The sequence below is a fragment of the Zootoca vivipara genome, chromosome 7, assembly GCF_963506605.1.
Source record: "Zootoca vivipara chromosome 7, rZooViv1.1, whole genome shotgun sequence".
Lineage (NCBI taxonomy): Eukaryota > Metazoa > Chordata > Lepidosauria > Squamata > Lacertidae > Zootoca > Zootoca vivipara.
Window position 1 is genome coordinate 12111888 of NC_083282.1, and position 27895 is coordinate 12139782.

Genomic DNA, 27895 nt, shown 5'->3' on the forward strand with positions numbered 1-27895 from the left:
CTGTGGGCTAGGGAGGGAAAGGAAGAAAAACCCTGGCTAAATAGTCAATCATTTCTCTAAAAAATAAAATAAAATAGCAATTAAGTCATTCTTCAATAATCCCAAAGCAGCCGCCCCAGTCTTTTCCCTCTGCCAATGCTCTGCCAGAAAAGCATTCTCCAACTGCAAAACCCCAGATTAATTTTAACCAGTATATCAATATAGGATTTGGAATCTTTTAAAAGCTGCAAAGCCTCCAAATTATTAGAAGGGCATTTAGTTTCCTTTGCAGATCCATAGGGCTTACAATTACACGGTGACTGAGGATGTAAATTATGATGTTTGAATTAATGTGCTTTATTTATTCCTTTCACCCAGCACCGAGAGATCAATATAGCTTCAAATGTCAGATTTCAGCTGGAGAATTTTACTCAGTATAAATTCCTCATAAATAGGCTAACATATAAAGGCTAGAGGAGAGAGGGAAGAAGCAAACACAGCTCTAAAGAGATTAATTTCACTGTTATCTGCAATATCTGAGTCACTGCTTATTGTTACAAATTAAGACCAGCGTCAAAAAGTTAAGTTGGGGAAATGAGCAATGCTTTTTTCGGTATCCTCAAAGCTTATGAGGGGGGGAAATGCAATTATACTCCCTCTGATGTCTGCATACAAAGTAGATAGTTGTGGAACTATGTATAGGTCTTCAGTTTATGAACAGACTTCCGGAACCAATTACACCCATGCTTCGGGTTAAGTACGCTTCAGGTTGAGTACTCCGCGGACCCGTCTGGAACGGATTAATCCACTTTCCATTACTTTCAATAGGAAAGTTCGCTTCAGTTTATGAACGCTTCAGTTTAAGTACTCCGCGGACCGTCTGGAACAGATTAATACACTTTCCATTACTTTCAGTGGGAAAGTTTGCTTCAGTTTATGAACAGACTTCCGGAACCAATTGTGTTCATAAACCGAGGTACCACTGTATATGAAATGTTTGGGGGCACATTACTTTCTTTGCAATACATGGTTCTGCATGCGACCAAGTCTTCTTCTCCATCCCATGCCAGCTTCCAGCTGCTGTGCAGGATAACCACACTATGGTAGATGCAGGGCCATTGCACAGTACAGTATTGGGAATGGTTTGCTGTTTTGCACTGCACCTTGCCAAAGATGGCAACATGACCAGCTGGGAGGTACTATGGGATGGATGGATAGATGGAAATGTTTAGCTCTGAAAGCTTAAGCTCTGCCAAATGTGAGATGGGAGGGATCACGTCCATTGTGTTGAACTCACTCGTGCTTCCCTGTTTCTGTACTTAGCATAACATTGTTACCCTAAAGCAGGCATGTCAAACCTGCGGCCCTCCAGATGTTTTGGACTACAATTCCCATCTTCCCCAACCACTGGTCCTGCAAGCTAGGGATCATGGGAGTTGTAGGCCAAAACATCTGGAGGGCCGCAGGTTTGACATGCCTGCCCTAAAGTGATGTTTTTTGCTACTTGGTTCCACCTTGCTTTCATGAGGTCAATGGGATGGGCAGAAGAAAAGAGGAGAGGTTGCACTTGAAATCACTTTTTTTGGGGGGGGGGAGCTGTGCTACTTGAAAGATGATCAATTGTTTCCAATTTTATTTGTACATGTGTGTTTGTAATGAGTTGAGGGACCTCTTGTGGAACCCGCAGCTCATGGGTAGCTGTATGCATGATGAAACAAAAAATTAAAAAATTCCTTCCAGTAGCACCTTAGAGACCAACTAAGTTTGCCACTTCTTCAGATATACTGAAACAGAAGTCACCAGACCCTTATGTATAGTCAGAGGGTGGGGAGGGGTATTACTCAGAAAGGTGGTGGGAATGGGTGATTGGCTGATAGGAGTGGTAAACCTGTTGACGACTGTTAACGACTGCAATTGGTCTTGCAGGAAAAAGCAAGGGGTGAGCTGGCATAAGAAAGCTTTATCATGTATAATGAGATAAGAATCCAATGTCCTTATTCAGACCAGGTCTCTCCATGGTTTTAAGCTTGGTAATGAGTTGCAATTCAGCAACTTCTCTTTCCAGTCTGTTTCTGAAAATTTTCTGTAATAAGACAGCTACTTTGAGATCTTGTATAGAATGTCCTGGGAGATTGAAGTGTTCTCCTACTGGTTTCTCTGTCTTGTGATTCCTGATGTCAGATTTATGTCCATTTATCCTTTGGCGTAGGGTTTGGCCTGTTTGTCCAATATAGAGAGCTGAAGGGCACTGTTGGCATTTGATGGCATACACAATGTTAGAAGATGTTCATGATGATTCAGCTTTGGAGGTGTGTGTGTGTGTGTGTGTAGGTATAGATAGATAGATATAACCATTTCTCGCTGACTCTGCTTGCTTTTCTATAGCTGAAGTCACCCTCAAAAAGCTTTCAGAACTATTATAGCTTTTAGCATATTCATAAGATGAGGGACTTGGGGAAAATGCACTTTATTTATCTAAGCACTTTGGAAAAGTTGAGTTGCCCAGTAAGCTTGTTTTGAACGTTGGGGTTAGTGACAAATAATAATAATAATAATAATAATAATAATAATAATAATAATAAATTTATATTGTACACTTCCTCCCAGTGGTGCCCAGGGTGGCAAACACATCCACAACAAAACAATCTTTTTTTAAAAAAAAATTCTAAAAACAGTTATATTCTCAGGGTCACCGGGAACAAAATCTTTCAGCTGTCAAATGCTTGGGTAAACAAGCATGTTTTAAAATTCCTCCTGAAAGTCAAAAACGATGGAGAGAGGCGCGCCACATTAGGGAGGCTATCCCACAAACAGGGAACCACCACTGAAACCACTCCAGTGCCAGTACCACCAACAAAGCCTCAATTGTAGGGACTGGGCATAAAATGTTTGTTATACTCAAATCACAGTGCGGATAAGGATATCAATGGCTATGAATCATGATGGGATCAGAATCAGTAGAGCTCAAAATACCGGGTGTTGGACTTTACATAGACATTGGGTTGGTCCTTGTAGGAAGAGGATACTTGATTGTATCTCATCCTGCACCCTCTGGTCTGATTCAGTAGGGAACTTCTTATGTATGCAAGACACTACAGTGTGTAATTTTACAGAAGCCACCCCAGTTTCTGATTTTATCCCAGAATGTCCTGCTTTTCCTTGGAATGTCCCTACAGTATTTCCACCAGATAATTGTTGGAGGGAACGGAGCCATATGACCCCTGAGCCAAGGAGCTAAGTAACTATACAACCTTTAGAAGACATCTGAAGGCAGCCCTGTAGAGGGAAGTTTTAAAAATGTTTTATTATGCTTTTTATATATATTGGAAGCCGTCTAGAGTAGCTGGGGCAACCTAGTCAGATGGACAGAGTATAAATTATTAATAGCATAATTGGATGTCCCTATTTTCATTGGAGGAATGTTGGAGAGCATGTCATTAAGAGTCCATTGATACACAAGGCTCCCTAACGCAGAAAGTAACAAAGGATAATTGTGCTAAATGGACAGACATGTAGGATGCAAAGTTGAAAATTTTCTCAATACAGTCATATCTCATGTTACGTCTGCTGCGGGTTTATGTCTTTTCAGGCTCCGCTCCGCGCCAAGTCCAGAAGTACCGGAAAGGGTTAATTCCGGGTTTGGTGTGCGCGCATGCGCAGAAGCGTCAAATCACACTTTGCGCATGCGCAGAAGCGCCGAATCACAACCTCCACATGCGCAGACGCGGGTTGCAAACGCTGCGGGTTGTGAACGTGCATCCCACACGGATCACGTTCATACCTACCAAGTTGCTGTCAGAGAAATAAGGGACCGGGCCGGAAATAGGAGACCGGAAGTAGCGCTGCCGCCATTTTGGAACTCGGTGGAGCATGCTCAGAAGTGACTTTTGATGCTGCTTTGCCCAGTTCCAAAATGGCCACCGCGCCAGAATAATAAACCGGGAAAAAACAAAAAATCTGTTTTTTCAGCTAGGAACAGCTGGAAAAACAGGGATTTCCCGGGGAAAACGGGAGACTTGGCAGCTATGCACGTTCACAACCCGAACGTCCACTGTACTCCCTTAAAACAAATAAACTGAAGGCCATGTCTGGCACAAAATACTACAGCTTAATCAACAAGACAAAACAATGAGATGTAGAGGTGCAAAAAATAATAATTTAAAATGCCATTAGCGAAAGAAAAATCTCCCCTATAACAGAAACATTTCCCTCTGCCTGAAAGCTTTCACATTGGGCACAGAAGCCTAACAATGTTAGCTCTTTCATGTTTCCAACATGGCAGGTTGTCTGTTCTTGTAAATGAGTGCATAAACTGAATATAGGCCTCAGGCTTCTGGCATGTTGCTAGTGAAGCCCCTCAGGCACAATATCCATTGATTTACAAAACAAATGCAACCACTTCAAAACAGAGCGATGCATACATTGGAAGGCCTAATAAGGTATCTCAGGCAAGGTGGTTATGGCTACAGACTTCATGTCACATGCACACATTTGGGAGGAGAAGTCATCCCATGTGCAACATGCCATAGCCCACAACAGATTTGTCCACGGTAAGGTAAAAGGTAAAGGTAAAGGACCCCTGGACGGTTAAGTCCAGTCAAAGGCGACTGGGGTTGTGGCGCTCATCTTGCTTTCAGGCCGAGGGAGCCGGCGTTTGTCCACAGACAGTTTTTTGGTCATGTGGCCAGCATGACTAAACCACTTCTGGCGCAACAGAACACAATGACGGAAACCAGAGCACATGGAAATGCCATTTACCTTCCCGCTGCAGCAGTACCTATTTATCTTACCTGCACTGGCATGTTTTCAAACTGGTAGGTTGGCAGGAGTTGGGACAAAACAACGGGAGCTGACCCTGTTGCGGGGATTCAAACTGCTGACCTTCCGATAAGCAAGCCCAAGAGGCTCACAGTGGTTTAGACCACAGTGCCACCCGGTAACAGAACTTGATGAGCAGTAAGCCTTAAACTGGCCATCTGAGGAATCTCAGCAAGTGATTCATTCTGTGCATCAGCACCAAGCTTTGTCTAAATGATAAGCATTTAGAATGATGGGTCCTGGACACTCTTGCAGCAAGAGACGCCCACTGGAATGTCCACCTACTCCTTTTGTAGGCACCCAACATGATGCAACATCCTGATTCCCCATGAACCAGGGGTGATGGAGCTTGTATGCTTTCCCTGCACCCCCATCATGTATTAATTCACCGAGTTTCATGAATGCCTAGGGAGGGGTACAGTTCCTGTTTGATTGTAATGGTCTCAGAAGACATGCCTACCTAAACCAGGCTCATTTACTGCTACAACCCAGAGAGGAAATGTGGGAGGGTACGGTTCTTGCCTTGTACATCAACTGCGCATTACAAGACAACAAAGTTAATTGACCACAATGGAACCTACAAGCTTTGGCAATGCCATTCTTTAAGAGATGGCTCCTGGAATGGTTCCCAGGACTGTAGCAATTTGTGCACAAGCGTTGGAAAAAGGATCCATCTGTCCAACTTGCCCGCAGTTGAACCTGTGAACTGTAGCTAGAATCTGGACTCTGGTGTGATTGTTGACCTCTCTGCAAAACATGCAGACGACTACAGGAGCCATATCATAGCTGCATCATGCTGTGTCAAAGCAGCTCCAATCCATTATGTTGGCACCCCATCAACTGCCATTCTACACAAATGCTTCCTACACCAGCAGCTGTGTATAAATTTATACTGCCTCTATCTGAAAAAGCTAAACTGTTTACAATTTAAACTTGGGGCAGCTTCAAACATGCCTGCCCACCACTTGATTGCAAATTGGCCTTCCTGAATGTTTCATACTCACAGGTGAACCACCAAAGGGAAAAAAAATGCCTGCATCACTTCACCTCACCTCAGACACAACATTTTACAACAATGGCAGCTCAACGATTTGGCTGCAAGTCATCAAGTGTTGAGTAATCAAGCAGTGTGTGTGTGTGTACTGGCCCTTTTTATTTGTATACATAGCAAAAGTGAGGATGTTGACAGAATTAAGCTACAGCTGTGTGACAAGTTTTTGGTGGCTCAGTTTTAGGTGATGATAATGATGGCATAAATTAGACGCTAGTTGTAAGAAGGTAAAAATAGAATGCAAAGTTCTGAAATATTCATAATCGAAAAATGTAAAAACAACAACCCAACTCTCCTTTCAAAGCATCTTCCACTATTATAATCAAGAAACTCAAAGCAGCTATTACTTGTGCATAAAGCCTCAGTTTTGAAATGCATTGTTTTTAGCCAGCAAAGCTGATAGCTTTATATATATTGTAAAGTAAATAACAACAATAGCAGAAAACCTTAGACCAGTGTTTCCCAACCTTGTGCCTCCAGATGTTTTGGGACTACAACTCCCATCATCCCTAGCTAGCAAGACCAGTGGACAGGAATGATGGGAATTGTAGTCCGAAAACAGCTGGAGGCACAAGGTTGGGAAACACTGCCTTAGACTATCCACCACAGAGTCTTGGTTTATTGACCTACACATAGCTGGTTAGGAAATCTAAACAGGACAGAAGCAGGAGCCATAAACACTTGCACTTGAGGGCTGTTTCACACATTTCATTCTTCTTGTTTCATCCCTAAAATGTTTTTGATCTGGGACAGTCAATCTGCTGCCCTACAGATATTGCCGGGACTGCAAATCCCATTATTCCTGACATACTCCCTGGGGATGATGTGTGTTGTAGTTCAAGAACATTTGGTGATTGCCACCCCTGTTTTAGATTTACTCCTTAAAAATAAATAAAATGTACCATACTGGGACACTCATCAGCAAGCCATGACGGGCTGCAGTGTGTAAACTCAATGGCAAGTCAGGGTGAGCCTCTGTGGGTTGTGTAAAATGGCACCGAGATTGCACCTTGGCAATCTTGCTTCATCCAAATTTATCAGTAGACATCTAACCTGTGCATGCAACCTGATCTCAAAGTCTCAGCTCAGCAGCTCTAATCAATACAACAAGCAAACCGCTAGTTTTTTTTAAATTGTAAGACATTCCTGTCTCTCAACTTGATGTTTTCTCATGGAAAGGACACCTGCCAGCCTGATCTCATGAGGAATTAGGAGGTTCTACAGCAGGCACCCCCAAACTGCGTCCCTCCAGATGTTTTGGCCTACAACTCCCATGATCCCTAGCTAACAGGACCAGTGGTCGGGGAAGATGGGAATTGTAGTCCAAAACATCTGGAGGGCCGAAGTTTGGGGATGCCTGTTCTACAGTGATAGAAAAACTTGGACATAGCATACACAACCCTGTTCTGCACCTCGTACATGCAAACAAACACCCTTCTTGCTACAGAATGGAGGTGCCAAGCGGTTCCGTGATAATGGAAGAAATAATGCACTCACCGCTATCTGTCTCTTAAAATTCTCTTCCATGGCAAAGGTTTTAGCTAAGCCCTGATGATGGAACCATAGGACCAACTAAGATGAGACACCAACCACATAATTACCAATTGTATGATTAACTTTCTAAAAAGTAAACGGCAAGGAGGCCCCAATCCAGATTGGGATGCTGCCCTGGGGGCTTTGAACAATTTTGCTCCCTGCTGTGATCCCAGTCCAGACTGAGAGGCCCATGCCTACAGTTTGGGAGCTCTCACACACCCCACTATCAGGAGTATGGGCAGGAGCCAGGCCCTGGGACCCATAAGGCTTTGCAGGACTAGGGCCCTCCTCAGCTTGTTCTGGAGAAGCAAGGCGCGGCTGCTCAGGTGAGGCCACTTGGTAACTCACTGCACCTGGTGGCAAGAGCCGGGGAGGGATATAAGCTCAGCATTTCCCTTCAGCTCTTTGCCACAGCAACGCGATCCCTGCCTCATTGTGTCTGGCCTCTTGCTCTTTGCTTCTCAATCCTCGGACCCTCGCTTTCATGGCGCCTTGCTCCTCGACCCTCAGACCCTTGCCTTTGTGATACTCTGCTTCCCGACCTTTGGTTCCTTGACTTCGTGACTCCCTGCTGCTTGACCCTCAGCCCTGTGCCACCTGGACTCTCGTTCCTGCTTCTACACCGCCATCTTGCCCCCGGTCCTGACGTCCTCAGTCGGGACTGCTACCTCCCGCTGACTGGACCGTGACACTCGCTAACAATTCAAATAGGAGATGCAGGTGGCCTGACACGAACTGGGACTGTGCTGGGTGGGGCACAACATGTCAAAAGAAACATACCCCCCACAATCAGGGTCCCTGTACTTGCAATATACTTATTTTTTTTTAAAGCCACTAACACAATTACAAAGTGATTGGTGTCTTGCCTAGTTTGGCCCTCAGTATATGATTCAGCTATAAGAATAAAAAAAATAATGAAGGATATGTTTTACAGAGAGCCAGAGTGTTAAACAGATTTGGGTTCAAATCTTATCTCAAATTCTCAACGAACTGGCAAGTTTATGTCTCTGGATTGTACTACATTCAGAGTGTAGGTGGGGATTCATATAACTGAATGCATGTTTAGGGTGTACTTTTATACTGAGAAGCATTCACTCATGTGAACCCCTGCATTTACTCAGAAGTGGTACAGTCCAGACATGAGTTTATCACCTCAGTAGAACTTGGAACCTGCTTAAGGATTCATCAGGTGGCCTTTGCATATCCCTGGGTGGTGGAGGCAAAATACTGTGAGAGCTCTGGGACTTCTGAGGCCTCTTTCCCCCAATATGCTCTCTGAACACCACAAGAGATAGCAGAGGACTCCCTGGAGCAGGCTCCACGAGGAGTCGGAGTTAGCAGAAGAAATATTAACAGATCTGGAGCAAGCCTGGGTGTGTGCACAAGGTCCTGGCCCATAAATCCTCACCTGTAATCTGGACTTGCCACACTTATATTGCAGAGCCGTTTGGAGAACCAACAAGATCAAAGAAATGTATTACAAGAAAATAACAAAAGTTTTTCTCACGTGGTTCCAGAGAACATTTATATACCTTTATGGCGGTGGAGGCAATCTGAATATGGTGAAGTCTTCTCAGGGTGCTGTCCCGGTCAATGAAGTAGGAGGCTGCCAGTTGGTGTAATGTTTCTAGTGTCACTGTGGTACTGTTAATGCTGGGATCACTTGCTTCCGATCTCTTACTCAGCTTCCGCTTGTCCACAAAAATGGTGAGTGACTCCTCTCCTGCATAAGCGATATAACAACATTATAGTTAAAGTTGCCATGATGATGATGATGATTACATAACTAGAGATGGCTGGGTTGTTGATTTTTTTGTTCTCTAAGTTTCTCATTTTCCCCCTAATGTTAAATTCAGTTCTTCACAATTCTACAGGAATTTGCATTTCTTTTTTAAAAGTTGTGAATCTTCACCAGCATTTCCCCATGAATTTCTCCCAATATATGTGTTTGCATGCAATTTTGACTTATGCGCACATTTTTGAAAGCATTTTCACCCAATAAAATGTTTTTGTATGTTCTTTTCATTAATATATTCATTTTATGTACACAATTCCCTAATGTGCAGTTTTGTAAATATTCTTTTTAAAGGCATGTTTTATTACATTTCCAAAAAAAATTGCATAAACATTCCAATACACAATATATTTTTCTAATGTTTTGTCCATTTCCTGTCCCATTTTCCATGGTGTTTTTATTATTATTATTTCTACCCCTTGCTGCACCTTATCTTCCCTCTCTTAAATCTTAACAATAATACAATAAGCTCTAATGCCTTCTGTTGCTCATAGTTCAAATCCTGCTCGCGAATTCACCATAGTATAATATTTCTTTAAACAGTCTGAAAAAGGCTTCCATCTTCCATAAAGCAATCATCATTCTCTTATTCTAGTGGTTAGCTTTGCTGATTCAGCATTGTCCATAACTCTACTTATCCATTCTTCTTTGGAGGGAACGCCTTAATCTTTCCGTTTTTGTGCATGAAGAATCCTAGCTGCTGTAAAAAGGAAAAAATCTAAAGGGCCCCTGGACGGTTAAGTCCAGTCAAAGGCTGGGGTTGCAGCGCTCATCTCGCTTTGAGGCCGAGGGAGCCGGTGTTTGTCTACAGATAGTTTTCCGGGTCATGTGGCCAGCATGGCTAAACTGCTTCACCATGGAACACTGTGACGGAAGCCAGAGCACGCGGAAATGCCATTTACCTTCCTGCCACAGCAGTACCTATTTATCTACTTGCACTAGCATGCTTTTGAACTGCTAGGTTGGCAGGAGCTGGGACAGAGCAACGGGAGCTCACTCCATCATGGGGATTCAAACCTTCCAATCGGCAAGCCCAAGAGGCTCAGTAGTTTAGACCACAACACCACCCACGTCCCCTAACTGCTGTACATAAACAACTTAATCATCTTTTTTGGAATTTCGGTCCCTATAATGCAGGGACCCTCCAGATGTTTTGGACTACAATTCCCATCTTCCCCGACCACTGGTCCTGTTAGCTAGGGATCATGGGAGTTGTAGGCCAAAACATCTGGAGGGCCGCAGTTTGGAGATGCCTGCTATAATGCCTAGAATACAGTTTTGTGAACATTCTTTGGTTGGAGAAGCGCACCGCAAAATTCAGAGAAGAGGTCCTCTCTCTCTCTTGTTATTCCCATTGCGTCCCAATTACGTTGTGTACGAGGGGAAATAAGGCAGTGACCGATCCTCAAGCACAAAAGATAAAACGATGATATAGTTAACACGAGGATTAACGTGGGAGAAAACTGGAGATTAATTCTTGCAAACAAACACTTAATTTACAATTGCAAATAGACGCTTCTGCCACACTTGACACATGGATGAATCTTTTCTTGCCAGCCGCAGTCCACAGGCGTGAAATAGGCTTAGAAGACGATCTAAACATTAGCTAACAAATGGACGTGATTTGGAATACTATTCAAGGTGGTGAGTCTTAAGGACTCAAAAAGGATTAATCACAGTGTGTAGCAAAAGGAGGGAGGGCGGAAAAAGATTATGCAGCACTATAACCACACAGCTGTGAGTCCTACATGCTGTAAGAAACATCTGCAAAAGTTCTAGAGGCAGTCCTGCCTCAGCTGCCACAAGCAAAATGGAAGTGTGTACAAATAATTTTTTCTTTCCAGCTCACCAGGGAGAAAACAAAACCCCAAAGTCCTGTGTAATCCCATAATTGGTTCATGGGTTTATGGGGCCTTTACTCCAGTAATGTCCTTGTCTTGGACAGATATTCATCACTGGGCAAAGATTGACATTCATACTCTAGACCAGGCATCCCCAAACTGCGGCCCTCCCTCCAGATGTTTTGGCCTACAACTCCCATGATCCCTAGCTAACAGGACCAGTGGTTGGGGAAGATGGGAATTGTAGTCCAAAAACATCTGGAGGGCCGAAGTTTGGGGATGCCTGCTCTAGACGGACCTTTGCATAGTATTTTCCAATGTCTTTGCTAAACCTGAAATGTGCACGCTATTCCTGAGTTCTGTTCCTGAGTCTAGACTTAATTCTTCACAAGTATACAATATTTTTTCTAGGCCATAATATGCAGTAGTGAGGCATGGGCTATGACATCATCTTAATGACGTGTTAAGATCACCAAAACTGCCTAGAAATAAATTCACACATGACTCAAATTTTAGTTTGAGGTTTGGCATAATTATGGGCACAACTTTATTGATTACAAGCTGTGATTGGTTTGCTTAGGCATTGTTTCAGACTATCTGAACCTGTCACAGACTATCCAGGACAGGAACAGAACTGACAACTGCCAGTTGCAGAGGTCAGTCAAGGTGAGCACCCCGGGAGATTGATTGGGATGGGTGCAAATCCCTAAAATCACACCCAGAATGCTCCCAGGGGCTCTTGCACTGCCCTATCCCCCTTTCAGGGGTCAGACAAATGCATGGTGAGCCACTGGATTCCTTTAATGGAATACATACACAGCAACCATTGGAGGGACAGGTCACAGCCACACCTTGTCCCCTCCACACACATTAACCAATGCCCAACTGCAAACCTTACAAAGTTGTGACAATTTGCTACATGGTAGGCAAAACCCAAAAGGCACCAGCCAATCAGCCAAGTGGGGAAAATTCCTACTGGGCCCCTGCCCCCAAAGCAGATGACCCACGACGGTATAGCAAGGTCAACACAGATCCTAAGTATAGGGAGGGTGGGTGGGTAATCCGGTGGACGAAGCGAAACAGAAGAATCTCAATGCAATTTCTGCAACCCCATTGGCCGGAACAGGTCCCATGCTTCCAAGGGACCAATCGGGTAGCTGTGGTAATCTAAACTTACCCACCCCAGCAACAGAGAGTCAGTTGCGGTGACCTCACTGCAACACATGCTCTCTGGGAGGAGAACCCGATTTGTGTGGAGGGATGAAGGCTGAGGCAGGGAAATGCACAAGGAAATGATGTGATGTCACATCGCCCAATTCACTCCTACAACAAAAGTGCCGCCAAAGAGGGATTTGCTGTTTTTAATTAGCATTGGTATAGAATCCTGTTGTGGCTACTTCAACGAGGAAGAAGCTGCACAATAGTTAGGAAATGGCAGGCTGCAATAATGAATTAAATCAGCATGGGTCTTAGGAGCAACTTCAGGAACGATTTAAATAGAAATGCAAATCACAAAATGTGTATAAGAGGCATTAGAATAATACTGTAACAGCTTTAGTTAAATATACATAAATATGACTTGGGAACATGTATTTTTATAATGTGTAATAATAGATGTCCCTATGATTAAAACACTTGGAGCTGTTTTCTGCCTCTAGACATATTTTGCACTGTAGACATATTCAAAAAGCCTACCTTCCAATTTTCTCGTCTTATTAGTAATGAAAGGAACATAAACCTTCCATTTTAAAACCATGCAGCGCTCCAGTTAGATGGCATGTGAAGAATGATGGACTATTTTGGGAAAGCAGCTAGCAATATATATTAGCCACTATCAGGGTAATAAGTGTGTAGCAATTCCCAGGATGGTATATATGCACACTGAGCTTGTTCCCGTCGCCTACTATGGCAATGAAACCATGTGACTCAAAGCCTACTGAGGTGTTAAGACTGTGAAGGCGAACTTGGTGCATAAAGTAGCCACTCCCCTGTTGTGCATGCATATAACACAAACCTTCGAAGGGAAGGAGGAAGGGAGCCTTGCTGCAGACAGACTTCCCTGCAGCGCTTGATCCCCAGTCTCCGAGCTCAATATTGCATGCAGCCTACACATGGGAAGGTCCCCTCTCTTCAGATGTTTGAGTTCCATATGCAGACTCCAGGGCTGTAACTACACTTCTCACTCTTGTGTTCTCCATAATCATAAATAGAATGGCCGAAGGGGGATTCCATAAGCACACTGTGCAGGAATAGTTGCGTGCCGAGGTTCCAAGACATCCCCCCCAATAACTCACACTTCACACAATATTTTAAATAAAAAAATTCCTTCAGTAGCACCTTAAAGACCAACTAAGTTATTATTTTGGTATGAGCTTTCGTGTGCATGCACACTTCATCAGAGGAAGTATGCATGCACACGAAAGCTCATACCAAAATAAAAACTTAGTTGGTCTTTAAGGTGCTACTGAAAGAATTTTTTTGCAGTGGTGCCTCACTAGACGAATTTAATTCGTTCCACGGGTCTTTTCTTATAACGAAAAATTTGTCTAGTGAATCCCATAGGAATGCATTGAATTTTTTTTGAATTTTTTTTTGCCCATAGGAGCGCATTAATTGAATTTCAATGCATTCCTATGGGAAACCGCGATTTCTTAGACGAATTTTTCATAAAACGAATTCGTCTAGTGAGGCAACCTCCGCTTGAAAAATCATTTCATTAAGCGGAAATTGCGTTAAGCAGGGCATTCGTTAAGCGAGGCACCACTGTATTTTGTTTTGACTCAGACCAACACGGCTACCTACCTGTAACAATATTTTAAGTTTAAGGTTTTGGGCATTAATTTGGCCACAACTTTTTAAAATACAACTGAATGAGAGTGGTTGCTTAGGCATTGGTTCTTGCCATCTGTCCCCCGCCTGGGACAGATCCGACTCCCACTAGCCTAGCAGGGGAGCCAGTAGGTGAGCACCCTCTGGGAGAGATCGGGGCAGGGGCCCACGCCCTTGACCTCATCCCTCCGATGCTCCCCTGGCCCCTAACGGGGATAAACGGACAAACATGTAGAGCCCCAGGATTCCTTTAAAGGAATACCCCTAAAGACAGCAGCAACCATGAGGGGCAGGCCCAACCAAAATCCGCACCCCTCCACCATCCAATTTGAACCAATGCCTAACTGCTAACCTTACAAGTTGTGACTTATCGCAGCGTAGTAGGCAAAAACCACCTGGCACCAGCCAATCGGCCAAGTGGCAAAATTCCTACCAGGCTCCTGATCCAAAACAGGCGACCCCATGAGAGGCGCAGCAAGGTCAATGCAAGAATACCTAAAATTAGAGGAGGGCGGGTGGGAGATTCGTTGCGATTAGCAATAGTGGAACTGAAAGCTGCTCGCTAAGCATATATAGGATAAGGCTGTCAATCAATCATTTGCTACATGCAAATTTCCCCAGCAATAGCACACCCACCAATCACACATGTGGCCATCCAAACTGACCCGCCTCTCCAACCCTGGGATGTCTTCTTAACCCTTCTGCAACCCATGTTCTCCTCTATGGGGAGACCCTGCTTTCTCCTTCCATACCCCATACCAGCTAGAGGGGGCTGGTGGAAGGTACTGCAATCTCATTCCATTAAAACGGATAGCATTTATGCCAATGACAAGCTGACTCTTCATCATTGTAAACTTTTTTAAGACTGAGGGTAACCTTACGTAACAGCAGTGAGTGAGTCCAGAGGCAAAAGTGGGTGACATAATAGAAGTGACTCTACCTTTGCACAGTGGTGTGTTCCATCTGCGTAAAAGTCAGAGGTTTCTACCCCACTGCTTGCCCACAGCTTTCAATCCTCCACTGGGGCAAGCAAGAGACATTATCACAGTTGAAGGGCATGTTGAAGCCTGGCAAAACTATCTGAGGAGTGTGCAGAGCAAAGGGGGTTGGTGAGAGGTGTGATCTGGGGAGAGGCTTGGAGGGCCACAATTGTCCCCCAAGCTGAGCTTTCGACCCCCATGGTAAACAGTACCTCCATAAAGTATATAAGGATCTGGTGACTTCTGTTTCAGTTTATCCGAAGAAGTGTGCATGCACACGAAAGCTCATACCAATGGCAAACTTAGTTGGTCTCTAAGGTGCTACTGGAAGGAATTTTTTAATTTTGTTCCAAAAAGTAAATGTGTTTTGGGGTTCACTTGAATGAAAAAGAGCATAGAAATTTAAGCAATCAATCAATTAATCAATACAATACAATACAATACAATACAAATGGAACACCGAAACACAAACCTACAGTGGATGAATAATACCATATGACAAGTTTAGATTGGCTCTGAGCAATAAGACTTTACACTGCCCATTTCTGGACAGTTGCTTTTATTTTCATTGCCATGATCCTACACGTTGTCGAAGGGAAACTCCCCACTGGGGTAGAAATCAAGTATCAAACAGAAGGAAAACTCATCAATCTGAGCAGGCTGAAAGCAAAGAGTAGGGTTGCTGTAACTTCCGTCATAGAGCTTCAGTATGCTGATGACAACGTAGTGGGTGCATGCTCAGAGGATGACCTCCAAACCATCCTAAATATCTTTGCAGAAGCTTACAAAAAACTTGGCCTATCGCTCAACATCCAAAAAACCAAAGTGCTGCACCAACAAGCACAAAATAACCCCTCTGCAGTGCCACAAATCCAACTCAATGGTGTAACATTGGAAAATGTCAATCACTTCTCCTACTTAGGCAGTTATCTTTCCACAAGGGTCAACATTGATGCTGAAATCCAGCACCGCCTGAGCTCTGCGAGTGCAGCTTTCTCCTGATTGAAGTGCAGAGTGTTTGAGTACCAGGACATTCACAGGGAAACCAATATGCTTGTTTACAAAGCTATTGTACTACTAACCTTACTGTATGCTTGTGAAACATGGACCACTTACAAATGCCATCTCCAACTCCTTGAAAGATTCCATCAACGGTGTCTCTGAAAATTTTTACACCACTTGGGAAGACTAATGAACTAATATCAGTGTACTGGATGAAGCAAAGATCACCAGTGTTGAAGCAATGATTTTTCAACATCAGCTTCGTTGGACTGGCCATGTTGTGCGGATGCCTGATGATCGTCTTCCAAAGCAACTACTCTATTCCGAACTTAAAAATGGAAAGCATAATGCTGGTGGTCAACAAAAGAGGTTTAAGGACTGTCTCAAGGCAAATCTAAAAAAATGTAGTACTGTATAAACACTGACAACTGGGAAACACTGGCCTGTGAGGAGAACAGCCTTTACTAAAGGTGCCATGGACTTTGAAGACACTCAAACTCAGAATGCAAGGGAGAAACGTGCTAAGAGGAAGGCATGCTTGGCAAATCCACACCATGATCAGCTCCCGCCTGGGAGCCAATGCCCCCACTGTGGAAGGACGTGTGGGTACAGAATTGGCCTCCACAGTCACTTACGGACTCATTGTTAAAACCGTGTTTATGGAAGACAATCTTACTCGGCTACGAGTAATCGCCAAAGAAGAAGAATAGTAGAAGTTCTCAAACATCAATTAAATGGCAGCAACAGGTGGTTCTGGGAAGACCATCCCACTCACAAGTTTTTTAGGCTACTGTGGAACACAACATTTCCTTTTGTGACCATGGCCTCAGGGAGATAAAAATATTCAAGCGAGTGCAGATAAAGCTCTATCCACACGGCTCCCATTAGCATCAACGGAAACGGCATACCTAAATTCATACATGCTGTTTTCAAAAGCGATGTCATTGTGTGCAACATTAAGAAATTTACAAGGGGAGGGGGCTGTATACCATCTATTTGATAATAGGTTGAATGGGAGGGGGAAATAATCCAGCAGAGAGATCTGGAGAAAAAGGAATAGGAATTATGCAGCGGGGAAGATAATTAGTGCTCAGAATTGCCCACCCAGGAAATCTCCAAAGAGTGACAATTGAGGGAAACTGTTTTATCCCTTGGTGGGTGATTATATTAAAGATAATGCCTGTGATTGTGTAGCCTTCCCGCCGGACAATCTTGTCGAACACCTTTGATTCCTGCAAAGAATGTCTTTAATTCATTTTTCTGAAAGTGAAGCCTCAACTGTATATTATGAAAATGACAGTCAGTCTTTTTCTCCTCTGGCAGGTGCTTGAGTTCTATAACATCTTGCTGCAGCATTCGTTTTGTAAAGGTCTTTTCCAGATATAGTTTCCTTTTGTCACTTAAGATAACAATATGTTAAGCCCCATCATAACTTCTCCCCCTCCCCCTCCTTTTTTAAAGAAAGAAGGAAAGAAAAAAGCAGATAGACCAAAATCTCACTGAAGTGAGGGTGCTTACGCACACACACAAAAATCTATCTGTGTTCCCAGCATACCATGACTGACAGTTCAATTGTATAAAACTTACAGACTCCCCCCCTTTCATAAAATGCTGATAAAAAACACTATTCGGTTTGCAGCTGCAGAGCAGGAATATGCTGTGTCAGGAGCTGACCATTTCGAATTGGTGTGTGCAACCTCTCTGATTAAAATGATACCTCTGTTCTGCTCGGCTTGCACTGCTCCCATCTACTGAATAGCATTTAAGTGAAGAGAAGATTACAAGTCTCAGGAGCTTTAATGGAAGTATGTTGGTTCGTGTTGGGGAAGAGACCGTCAGAGGAGTAGATATTTAACAGGTATGTATATTCAGTTCTAGGCTGCATAGTTCAGCAATCAGCGCGGGTTACTCCCCCCCCTCATTGTTAACTTTGTGCCAATCCTGCACGGGTTCAAGAGGCCCACAATAAATTGTCACCCTTTGTTTCCATTTTCCATTGATGGGCTGCCTCCCACTATTTAAATCAGGCATCCCCAAACTGTGGCCCTCCAGATGTTTTGGCCTACAACTCCCATGATCCCTAGCTAACAGGACCAGTGGTCGGGGATGATGGGAATTGTAGTCCAAAACATCTGGAGGGCCACAGTTTGGGGATGCCTGATTTAAATCCTTTTAAAAATGAAGAAATAACATAATGCTGCTACTACTAGCCTTAACTACTACTACTACTACTACCAGCCACCATCTTGGATTCCTCACATCCACCTCCGAAGTTAAGGCTTGAATCCAAAGTAGTGTTAATCCACTCATTCTACTATGGCAAGGATTTCTGGTTGCGTAATGGAACCCCCCCCCCAATGTTCTCCTCACCCAGAACAACCTCTAAATCGGTTCAGGGTTTTCACCACAATACTCCACAGTAGATCTGGGGAGGGTGGGAGAATCAGGGGGAGGGAGGGAGGAGAGGAGTGAAATTTCCATTGTGCAAGCATAAATCCTTAAAGGATTCCGGGGGCGTGATCTGGTCCTAAGCCTATGGAGGTTAGGGCCATAAGGCACGCCCCTAACAGTGATCACAGGAGGAGTTCCGGTTGATGTACATCACTGGGGCTCCTTACTGGTGGTTAACTCTTCCTGGACATCCAACACACAGGTTGGAGTCAGACATAACATAGACGGTTAGGATCCAATGCCTAAGCCAATACCACTCAACATCCGTAACCAATAAAGTTGTGGCCTTTTCGCCCATTTAAATCTATCTGATGTGCCGTGTGTCTTTATTCTCATGGGGAGGGAGGGACATTGCCACACAACTGGCCTCCACAGTCACTTACGGACTCACTGTTAAGACCGTGTTTTAATCTTACTCGGCAATCTTACTCGGATACGAGGAGTCGCCAAAGAAGAAGAAGAAGACGATAACCAAAATAAATAAATAAATGCATCTAGAAAAAGGGGTAGGCACAACACATGGATTGAAATTTCTCCAGTTCCAACATGTGGTTTTTTTTTAAAAAAAATAAAAAATCTGCAACTTGAGCAGAGTACTGACACTCCTTTATCCTATCCTTTATCTGAGAACATGAGCCTCAACACTGTGTAACACACTAAACAACCAAACATCAGAAATGAAAATGGTGATGAAGAAGATGGCCGAGCAAAGGGACAGGGGTATGAGAGGCAGGAAAGGGAAGGGAATAAGAAGGTGAACTGATTTATTACAATTGTCTTATCATGGAAACTCTAATATAGCATATATATATTAAAAAGGCTTCCAATCATTACGGTAGCTAAACTTTTGACCTTTTGATTTTAACCCATCCAAGCAGCAATTAACCCCAACCAAATGATATATGTTTAAAAATGAACTCTGTTCCTTCACAAGGTTTATTGGTTGTGTGAATATTGAAGGAAAGATTCCACTAAACTGGTCAGACCATAACTCATAATTCATAACTCAGTCTTTAAAATCTTTTGGCCATTCAGTGGCGACTTTTCCATGTTTTTTGTAAACGATGAATTTTTTTAAAACGAGTTTCTATATTTCAGACTGTATATGAATGTGATGGATTAAGTGATTGTGTGTGCGTGTGTGTGTGCATATTCTTCCCCTTCCTCTTTTTTCCAGTATATTTCAGAATTTATAAAACCTAAATTAAAAGAAATAACGGAGATTACTGAAAAAAAAATGCACCATGGGGTATATTATGTTCTTCCCATCATAGGCGGTTGTTGTTTTCACAATTAATGCATTTTTGCTGACAAGCTTAAATAGATAGGTAGAATACTGATCAAGTCACTTCTTGAGAGTGTCCTTACCTCCCAGGGTAGCAGACAGCAAGAAGTGTGTCCCATATTTCTTGATAAGGTTTTCTGTGATCTGCTGAAGGGTCGGCCTACGTCCTAATAGTCTTATGTTCCGGAAAAATTCAGGGGCGAGAGGCAGTGGGGAGCCAAGAAAATTCTTTCTCTCGACGGCTAAGTTATTTACTTTCCAACGGCCAAATTCCCTGGAAAGTAAAAGGAAAAAAAATATGTTTAGACATATTTAAAACACATTGTTTAGAGATTTTCACTAGAAAACTACACCAACCAGCTGTCTAGTGCTGTGTTTCTCCGAAAATAAGCCATACCCCGAAAATAAGCCATAGTGATAGGCAGTTTAACCTTGTAGGTTAAACTGTACCATACTTAATTAACAACAACAACAACAACAATCTTTATTACGGTCAATAGACCCATCAATTCGTTACCAAGCGATACACAGCTGGGACACCCCGCCCTCAAACCACTCAGACATCTTACTCAAATAAGACATCTTACTCAAAATAAGACACCCCCTGAAAATAAGCTGCCGTGGTTTTTTGAGGAAAAAGAAATATAAGACGGTGTCTTATTTTTGGAGAAACACAGTATATATGTATGTATTATTTATTTCTGATAGTCTGTCATGTATTTGATGCCTGAAACAAGCAAAACGTAAAACAGAGGGATCATTTCATAACAAAGCCATTGTGTGTAGAAAACAAAAACTTGTTTTAACAATGTCTCTCTTAAAAATTGACTACTTCCTTCTGCAGAGTGTGATGGTTGTCCGAAACAGGTTGGTTTTATTTTGCAAGGGATACTACTATAGCGACATCAACATGAATATTTGGAATTTTTCTTAGGGTGAGAGAAAACATCACACCAACTCAGGTTTGGCATGTTTTCAGAGCTGAATTGGAACACTGTTTCTTATGGAAGTCCACTACTCTCAGTCCTTTTCAAAGCATTTTCTTCTCTATTGAATTGTCCTCACTCTCAGTGGCCCTCATGAACATCACCAAGTAGCTATATCTGGTGGGTTATGCAACATGGCGACATCATCCCATTTCACTGCACAATCACCTGACCAGGAAGGATGAACAGCAATATCTAGGCAGGCGATGGCACTGAAGTGGCAGCAGGAAGGGGAAACAAAGACATTGAACTGGATTAAAGATGAAGAATTACATTCGCACCACAGGCATTAATTAACTTAGCAACACTAGGATGACAGTGTTCGCACCAATTCTACAGCTATTGCGAATGACCACTGATCATTTGCATGCATTTGAAGACATCTATACCTGCCATCTGAATGCAACACTCGTAAGATTTTTACCAATTGCTTTTGCTGTAATAGACAACCATGTTATCCTTTTGCAGATTAATGCAGAATGGAATGAATTCATTGCTAAGTGCATGCACATTTGACACAGACTAGAAATTGACAAAGAAATAGAGTGATCGGTCCATCCCTGCTTTCTGAAAATATAAGCCCCCAAAGCACAGGTGTGAAGCTCTCCCTTTGGTTTTACTTCCTCACTTTAAATTACAAGAATGTCTGCAAAGCAGATCCTTAAATGGATGCAGTTTTTGATTACCGCTGAAGATAAATTATTCCAGAGGCTGCATTAAACACAAAGAATGGCACCTCCTATTTGCTGCTCCAAAATATATCAGTGGTTGCAATGAAAGCAAACAAGTCAATTAAGTAGTAATAAGCACATCTTTTATTCATTTGCTTACCAATTAAGATGCCGCTAAGAGTTATTAAGAAAAGGACACATTGTCCTCAAAATCTAATCAAGGGACCATTCTTGTTGCAAAACATCTGTGGAGTCCTCATTTAGACAGGGCATGCCAACAGTTAGCGCCATTTGCTCTGAGGGAAATTCAGAGTCCAGTTTCTGCGTACTACACTGAGATAACATAGGGGCTTTTGTCCATTTCTTTGGTGTTAGGGAACAAGGAATTAAGCACAGAAACTGATCACATTGATCCGTTTTTCTTCAAAGCCACATAAGGGGACGATTCATGCTTAACTTGGTCTACAGCGAAGCAGAGAGCCACGAGGAGAAGGCACTTCTCCTATAAATTTGCTTGCTTCCTTGTAGAATATCACAGAGTTTGTTGGACTCACAGTCCTAAGCAGAATACCTTCTGTATTGACATCTTCCATATGTACAAAACTTACCAAATGGGGATCTGAACCAGCACTGGACTAGTGCAGTAATTTTCCTCTCCTCCCAGGAAGGGAAAGTTCTGTGGATGGAACTCTGTGCACACAGCACTGGATACCTTAGTGTCTTGCCCCTTGAAGGTTAGGCCACCAAGGACGGGGGAGTATGGCCTCTCTAGTGGTGACATTATTAGCTTTGGTAAATTTACTAGCATCGATTGTTCATGGAATTTAGAGAGGTGGTGAAAGCTTTTCCATTCCCCAGGTTTATTGGGCTGAGTAACTTCAGAATGCAATGCTGATGTGTTTTTTAAAATATATATGCACATTTGTGTGTGTGTGTGTGTGTGTGTGTGTGTGTGTGTGTATACACTAACCATAAAACTCATTTTAGACCCAGCAGAAACTGTGGTATCTTTATGATATAGGGTTTACAGCGGTACCTTGGTTTATGAACTTAATCCGTTCCAGAAGTCTGTTCTTAAACCGAAACTGTTCTTAAATCGAGGCGCGCTTTCCCTAATGAGGCCTCCCGCTGCCGGTGCCCTCCCACCGTTCGGATTACGTTCTTAGACCGAGGTAAAGTTCGCAAACCAGGACACTATTTCCGGTTTTGCGGAGTTCTTAAACCGAACCGTTCATAAACAGGACTGTTCTTAAACTAAGGTACCACTGTATTTGCATCTATTTACTACCTGAGCCTACGTGGGAGGGGCTCGCAGCATTAACACCCCAAGAGGGCCTTGCTTCCCCCATCGCCACAGCCTTGGATGAAATCATACAAATTTGACAGTAAGAGCTGTTCGGCAGTGGAATTTGCTACCAAGGAGTGTGGTGGAGTCTCCTTCTTTGGAGGTCTTTAAGCAGAGGCTTGACAGGCATATGTCAAGAATGCTTTGATGGTGTTTCCTGCTCGGCAGGGGGTTGGACTGGATGGCCCTTGTGGTCTCTTCCAACTCTACGATTCTATGATTCTATTCTAAATCATAGAATGGTAGAGTTGGAAGGGACCCTGAGGATCATCTAGTCCAACCCCTTGTGATGCAGGAATACGCAGCTGTCCCATACAGGGATCAAACCTGCCACCTTGGTGGTGTCAGCACCATGATCTAACCAACTGAGCTATCCACAGATTCAAACAGAATTCAAACATCCCTCTGACTCTCCTCGTTCCCAGCTTGCTGCTTTGCTTCCAGCTCATATCTCTCTCAACTCTGCTTTTGCCCTTCTATCTACCTGCTGCCTGACACCTCCTTTGTTCGCTTAATGGCTCATCACCCAGGCGATCACCTCACCAGGAAGTTAGTCTGGCTTATATGTTAATATTTGCCCAATCCAGTGATTGGAAGGATCTTGGAACACAGCCTACCCACCCACCCCCATCCCAACTCATAATATTAGTATAACGACAGCTACCAAGGGGAGAAAGGAACAGGACTGAGACACGTGAGAAAGATGATTTAACCATTTCCTGCTAAGCATCCTAGGTCCCCATGAAAATCACCCTGAGATCATCTTCTGAGGCCCTCCTTCATGTGCTGCCTCCTTGAGAGGTCCGGAGGGTGGCAACACGAGAACGGGCCTTCTCTGCAGTGGCTCCCCATCTGTGGAATGCTCTCCCCAGGGAAGTTCACCTGGCGCCTTCATTATACACCTTTAGACGCCAGGCAAAAACATTCCTCTTTAACCAAACCAATGGTTGAGCTGATCAAGATCCCATAACCTTTTAAAATGTGGCTCTTTTTTTGGGGGGGTGTATTATTGGGTTATTGCTTTTATTTTTATTTTATATACTGTGATCTTTTTTATGTAAACCACCCTGAGACCTCTGGGTATAGGGCGGTATATAAATTCATTAAATAATAATAATAATAATTAAAAAGGTGCCATTTCCCACGGGAAAAGAGAATCTTGGGGGGGGGGGGGAGAGCAGCTTTTACTTTGTAATTTTACTGCCCACACCCCTGCATACAGCAGTCCCCATTGCACACATAGCTGCTATTTCAAAAGTAAAACCAGGCATTATAGGCCAGGGTTGGACATTCACCCCAGGCTTAAGAAACCATGAGTTTATGAAGTTGGGGGTGACCATTGTGACCCTGTGCTCCTTCCGCACAGATAGAATTGAGTAATAACTTCTAAATCAACCCTGCATAAGTGAACATCAGACTGGAGGGGGACCAGAGCCCACTTGTGCCATGGCACTTATTTATTTAAACAACACATTGATGTATCATGTGTTATTTCAGACAATATATATGTAGAGCTGGAGAACCTTGGGCTGGGATAAAACTCTGCAGAATTACAAGGCAATTCGCTGTGTGTGTGTGTGTGTGTGTAGGCAGATATTCTAATTTGTCTATTCACTTATTAGCTTAATAACTGAACGTTATTAAGAACTTCGCTGATAGTTCTGCCACCCTTCAAGAACATAGCAAAATTTCTGCTTCACTTTTCTGGAACCCAAAGGTGCCACTGAGATAAAACTGTTTTGACAGAGAAATAACACTTGAAGCATGTCATTTAAATATGGATATTTTAAATCTTCTGGATTTTTTTCTTCTTCCTTTGAGCCTGCTGCTGCTGCCGAGGGCTGTTTCGCACAAGCCCTGTCCAGATGAAAGGCACAGATAGACGGCCGTTCCTAGTTCTTATATAAACGGATGCACTGTGTTTCCAAAAGACAGCATGTATTCTGAGTGAAGGGTTTGTAAGAGTTGCATCAAAAGTCTATTGTGAGAAGATTAAGACAGCTATGCAATTAGCAGTGCTAAGCCTCATTAACAATAGCCTCATTATGTCTGTAAAGTGATATTAATGCTAGCAAACATCAATATTAATCAAAGGCAGATTCGGGCAATACTGACCAGGAAACTTGTTAGTGACAATTCTGTGGAGGCCAGAAGATTCTAACTACTGGCTTTTTGCATGCTGTAGTAAATATTTCAATGAAAACATATTGGGGAGCCTTTTCCTAAAAAGAGGATATATGTGTGCAAGCACACACACACACACACACACACACACACACACACGTGTGTGTGTGTGTGTGTGTGTGTGCATGCTTGCACAAACATGTACACACAAGTTGGATTATATGCACATAAATTTCAACGTAATTGACACGCTAATCAATGAACAGATTAATGAATTAAACAATTTTTAATTGGCTGACAGCCTTAGTCAGACATATTTACATGCATACTGTGAATATGGAACATTCCGAAGTCCTATACAAAGTGAAGCTCATCAGCAGAAATTTCATTTACTAAGCCCAAGAAATATTTCCTATGAAACGGTTCCTTGCTGCAGCTACCACCAGATGTTCAAAGAGATATATGTTACAGCTCTGGAGAAGCTATTGGTGAATTTAATGCAATGCCACGAAGCCTCCTGCTGACAGGGGGAAGTGCAGGGCTTCAAGAGAATTAATTGCACTTGATAATGGTTTCAGAATAAAATGAGTTTTGGAGACAATCAACAGCCGTAGCATGGAGCAATATACAGTTCATGACAAGTGTTTTGTATGGTGGAAGACACTCCAGATAAAAAGGGAAAAAATAATGATCCCTATTAAGTGAAGCAGAGCATTCGAATAATGGTTCCTATTAAATGAAGGAGGCCATTATAATTCTTGAAAACATGTCAATGCTTTGAGCATATATTCCGACACTGAGCAATTTCTAACTACGGTATAACATATAAAGCTGAATTACCACTCCAGTCCATTCATTTGCTATGGGAACAGGGGACCATAAGAACCTCTCCATTAACATCACCTCGAAGAGCCCATTTGACTAGCTAACCCTTCACTAAAAGAACTCTTTATGCATGATAACATGCACTATCTTAAAGCCACGACTATTGTCCAGGGCTAGTCATAATGAATGGTCACATCACATCTGGGCACAGGGGCTTCCAGCTAGCTTCTGGGCAGAGGACTGAGTGCAAATCATTTCATGTGAAGTCTTTTCTTTGACGAAGACTAAAGCTGTGTTCCTCCTGCCAACCTAGCAGTTCGAAAGCAAGTAAATAAATAGGTACCACTCCGGCGGGAAGGTAAACGGCGTTTCCGTGTGCTGTTCTGGTTCTCCAGAAGCGGCTTAGTCATGCTGGCCACATGACCTGGCAGCTGTACGCCGGCTCCCTTGGCCAATAAAGCGAGATGGGCACCGCAACCCCAGAGTCATCCGTGACTGGACCTAATGTTCAGGGGTCCTTTTACCTTTACCTTAAAGCTGTGTTCACACTTCCCTTTGCTGTGCACTTGCTACATTTCTGAGGCTGACTTTTCCACCCATGTTTGCATGATGTTATTCAAAGTGCATATGTATCTTGTATTTTTTTTAAAAAAAACACAAAAACATAAAATGCAACTGTTTAATGTGCTGTTTGTCAAACCAGCTTCATGCCGTATGGAGTCCTTAAGTCATCCCTAGGATATCTCTAGATAACGTGTGAACTCCTATGCGTAGAGGAAAGACATTCCCACCCTGTCAATGTCCTCTGGTGCAGAGGCGCCATCTAGGGTGCGAGTGTTAAGGAAAGATGCCCCGGCTCTTACTGAAGCTGTACATGCAGTTCTTAGGGCGCTTGGCACTCAGTGCACGTAGCCCATAGCTGCCAAGTTCCGGCCTGAGAAATAAGGGACTGGACCGGAAGTAGCAGACCGGAAGTAGCGCTGCCGCCATTTTGGAACTGGGCGGAGCATGCTCAGAAGCTACTTTTGAAGCTGCTCTGCCCTGTTCCAAAATGGCCGCCACACCAGAAGTCGCGCTGCAGCCATTTTGGAACTGGGCAAAGCAGCATCAAAAGTCGCTTCTGAGCATGCTCTGCCCAGTTCCAAAATGGCCGCCGTGCCAGAATAAACCGGGGAAAAACAAAAAAATCTGTTTTTTTCGGCTGGGGACAGCTGGAAAAACGGGAGTTTCCTGGGGTATACGGGAGACTTGGCAGCTATGACGTAGCCGTCAGTGTATTTGGCACAATGTAGGCAGGAGCTGGGACTTTTTCCCTCGGCAGCTGTGGCAGCAGGAGGAGAAGCCAGCGCTCAGGATGCTTGCCGCATGCATGTGACATTACAGACATGTGTGACAGGCCCCCCCATCTGCCTTGAAGATCCCGGGCCCCAGGAAAATCAGATTGGCCTTGACTAGAGCCAGGGCCTTTTTGGCCGTGACCCCGGCCCGGTGGAACACTCTCCCACAAGAGACCAGGGCCCTGCGGGATTTGATACATTTTTGCAGGGCCTGGAGAGCTGTTCTGCCAGGCCTTTGGGCAGGATGCAGTTTGACTTACTTTCCTTTGTATAAAACAAGCCCGAAGGAGGCCCCCAACCCGCTCACAGGTCCTTGTATGATCAGTGGAAACAGTTGGTCCTGGTGAGTATTAACCACTCTCAGTTCCAACCAGATAATTGCCACCTGCCCAGATTTTAACTTGTCTGAATTAATTTTAAGATGTATTTTAATTAATTGAGGTCTGTTTTTATGCATATTGTGTTGTTTTTATGATGTTAGCCGCTCTGAGCCTGGCCTCGGCCTCGGAGGGTGGGATACAAATAAATTATTATTATTATTATTATTATTATTATTATTATTATTATTATTATTTGGTGTGCATGCTCTGGTGTGCAATGCTTTTTTTCTAAAAAAAATGTTTAGGGGTACTCTCATTTTGGATGCTCCCCTCCCCCCTTGCCCCTCCCTCCCCCTCCCCCTCAACCCCCGGATGAGGGATTCAAGGCAGCAGTGGTGCTGAGAGGACAGGAACATAGCTGCCAAGTCTCCTGTTTTCCCCGGGAAATCCCCGTTTTTCCAGCTGTTCCTAGCTGAAAAAATGGATTTTTTCGTTTTTTCCTGATTTATTCTGGCACGGTGGCCATTTTGGAACTGGGCGGAGCATGCTCAGAAGCGACTTTTGATGCTGCTCTGCCCAGTTCCAAAATGGCTGCAGTACGACTTCTGGCGCGGCGGCCATTTTGGAACTGGGCAAAGCAGCATCAAAAGTCACTTCTCAGCATGCTCCGCCCAGTTCCAAAATGGCGGCAGCGCTACTTCCGGTCTGCTATTTCCGGCC

The 27895-nt window shown here is 43.5% G+C and overlaps 1 protein-coding gene across 2 annotated transcripts in view; it reads right to left on the reverse strand.

The window, feature by feature from the left end:
• Positions 1–27895, reverse strand: part of BRINP3 (BMP/retinoic acid inducible neural specific 3) — a 229375-nt gene that overhangs the window by 75796 nt on the left and 125684 nt on the right. Inside the window, exons 3-4 of one of the 2 annotated variants that reach the window (XM_035123029.2) lie at positions 19651–19841; positions 8917–9107 (exon numbers count right to left, since the gene is read on the reverse strand). In XM_035123029.2, coding sequence (XP_034978920.1) covers positions 8917–9107; positions 19651–19841 — 382 coding nt within the window. The remainder of the gene's footprint in view (positions 1–8916; positions 9108–19650; positions 19842–27895) is intronic. The other variant, XM_035123030.2, reaches the window with a different exon arrangement.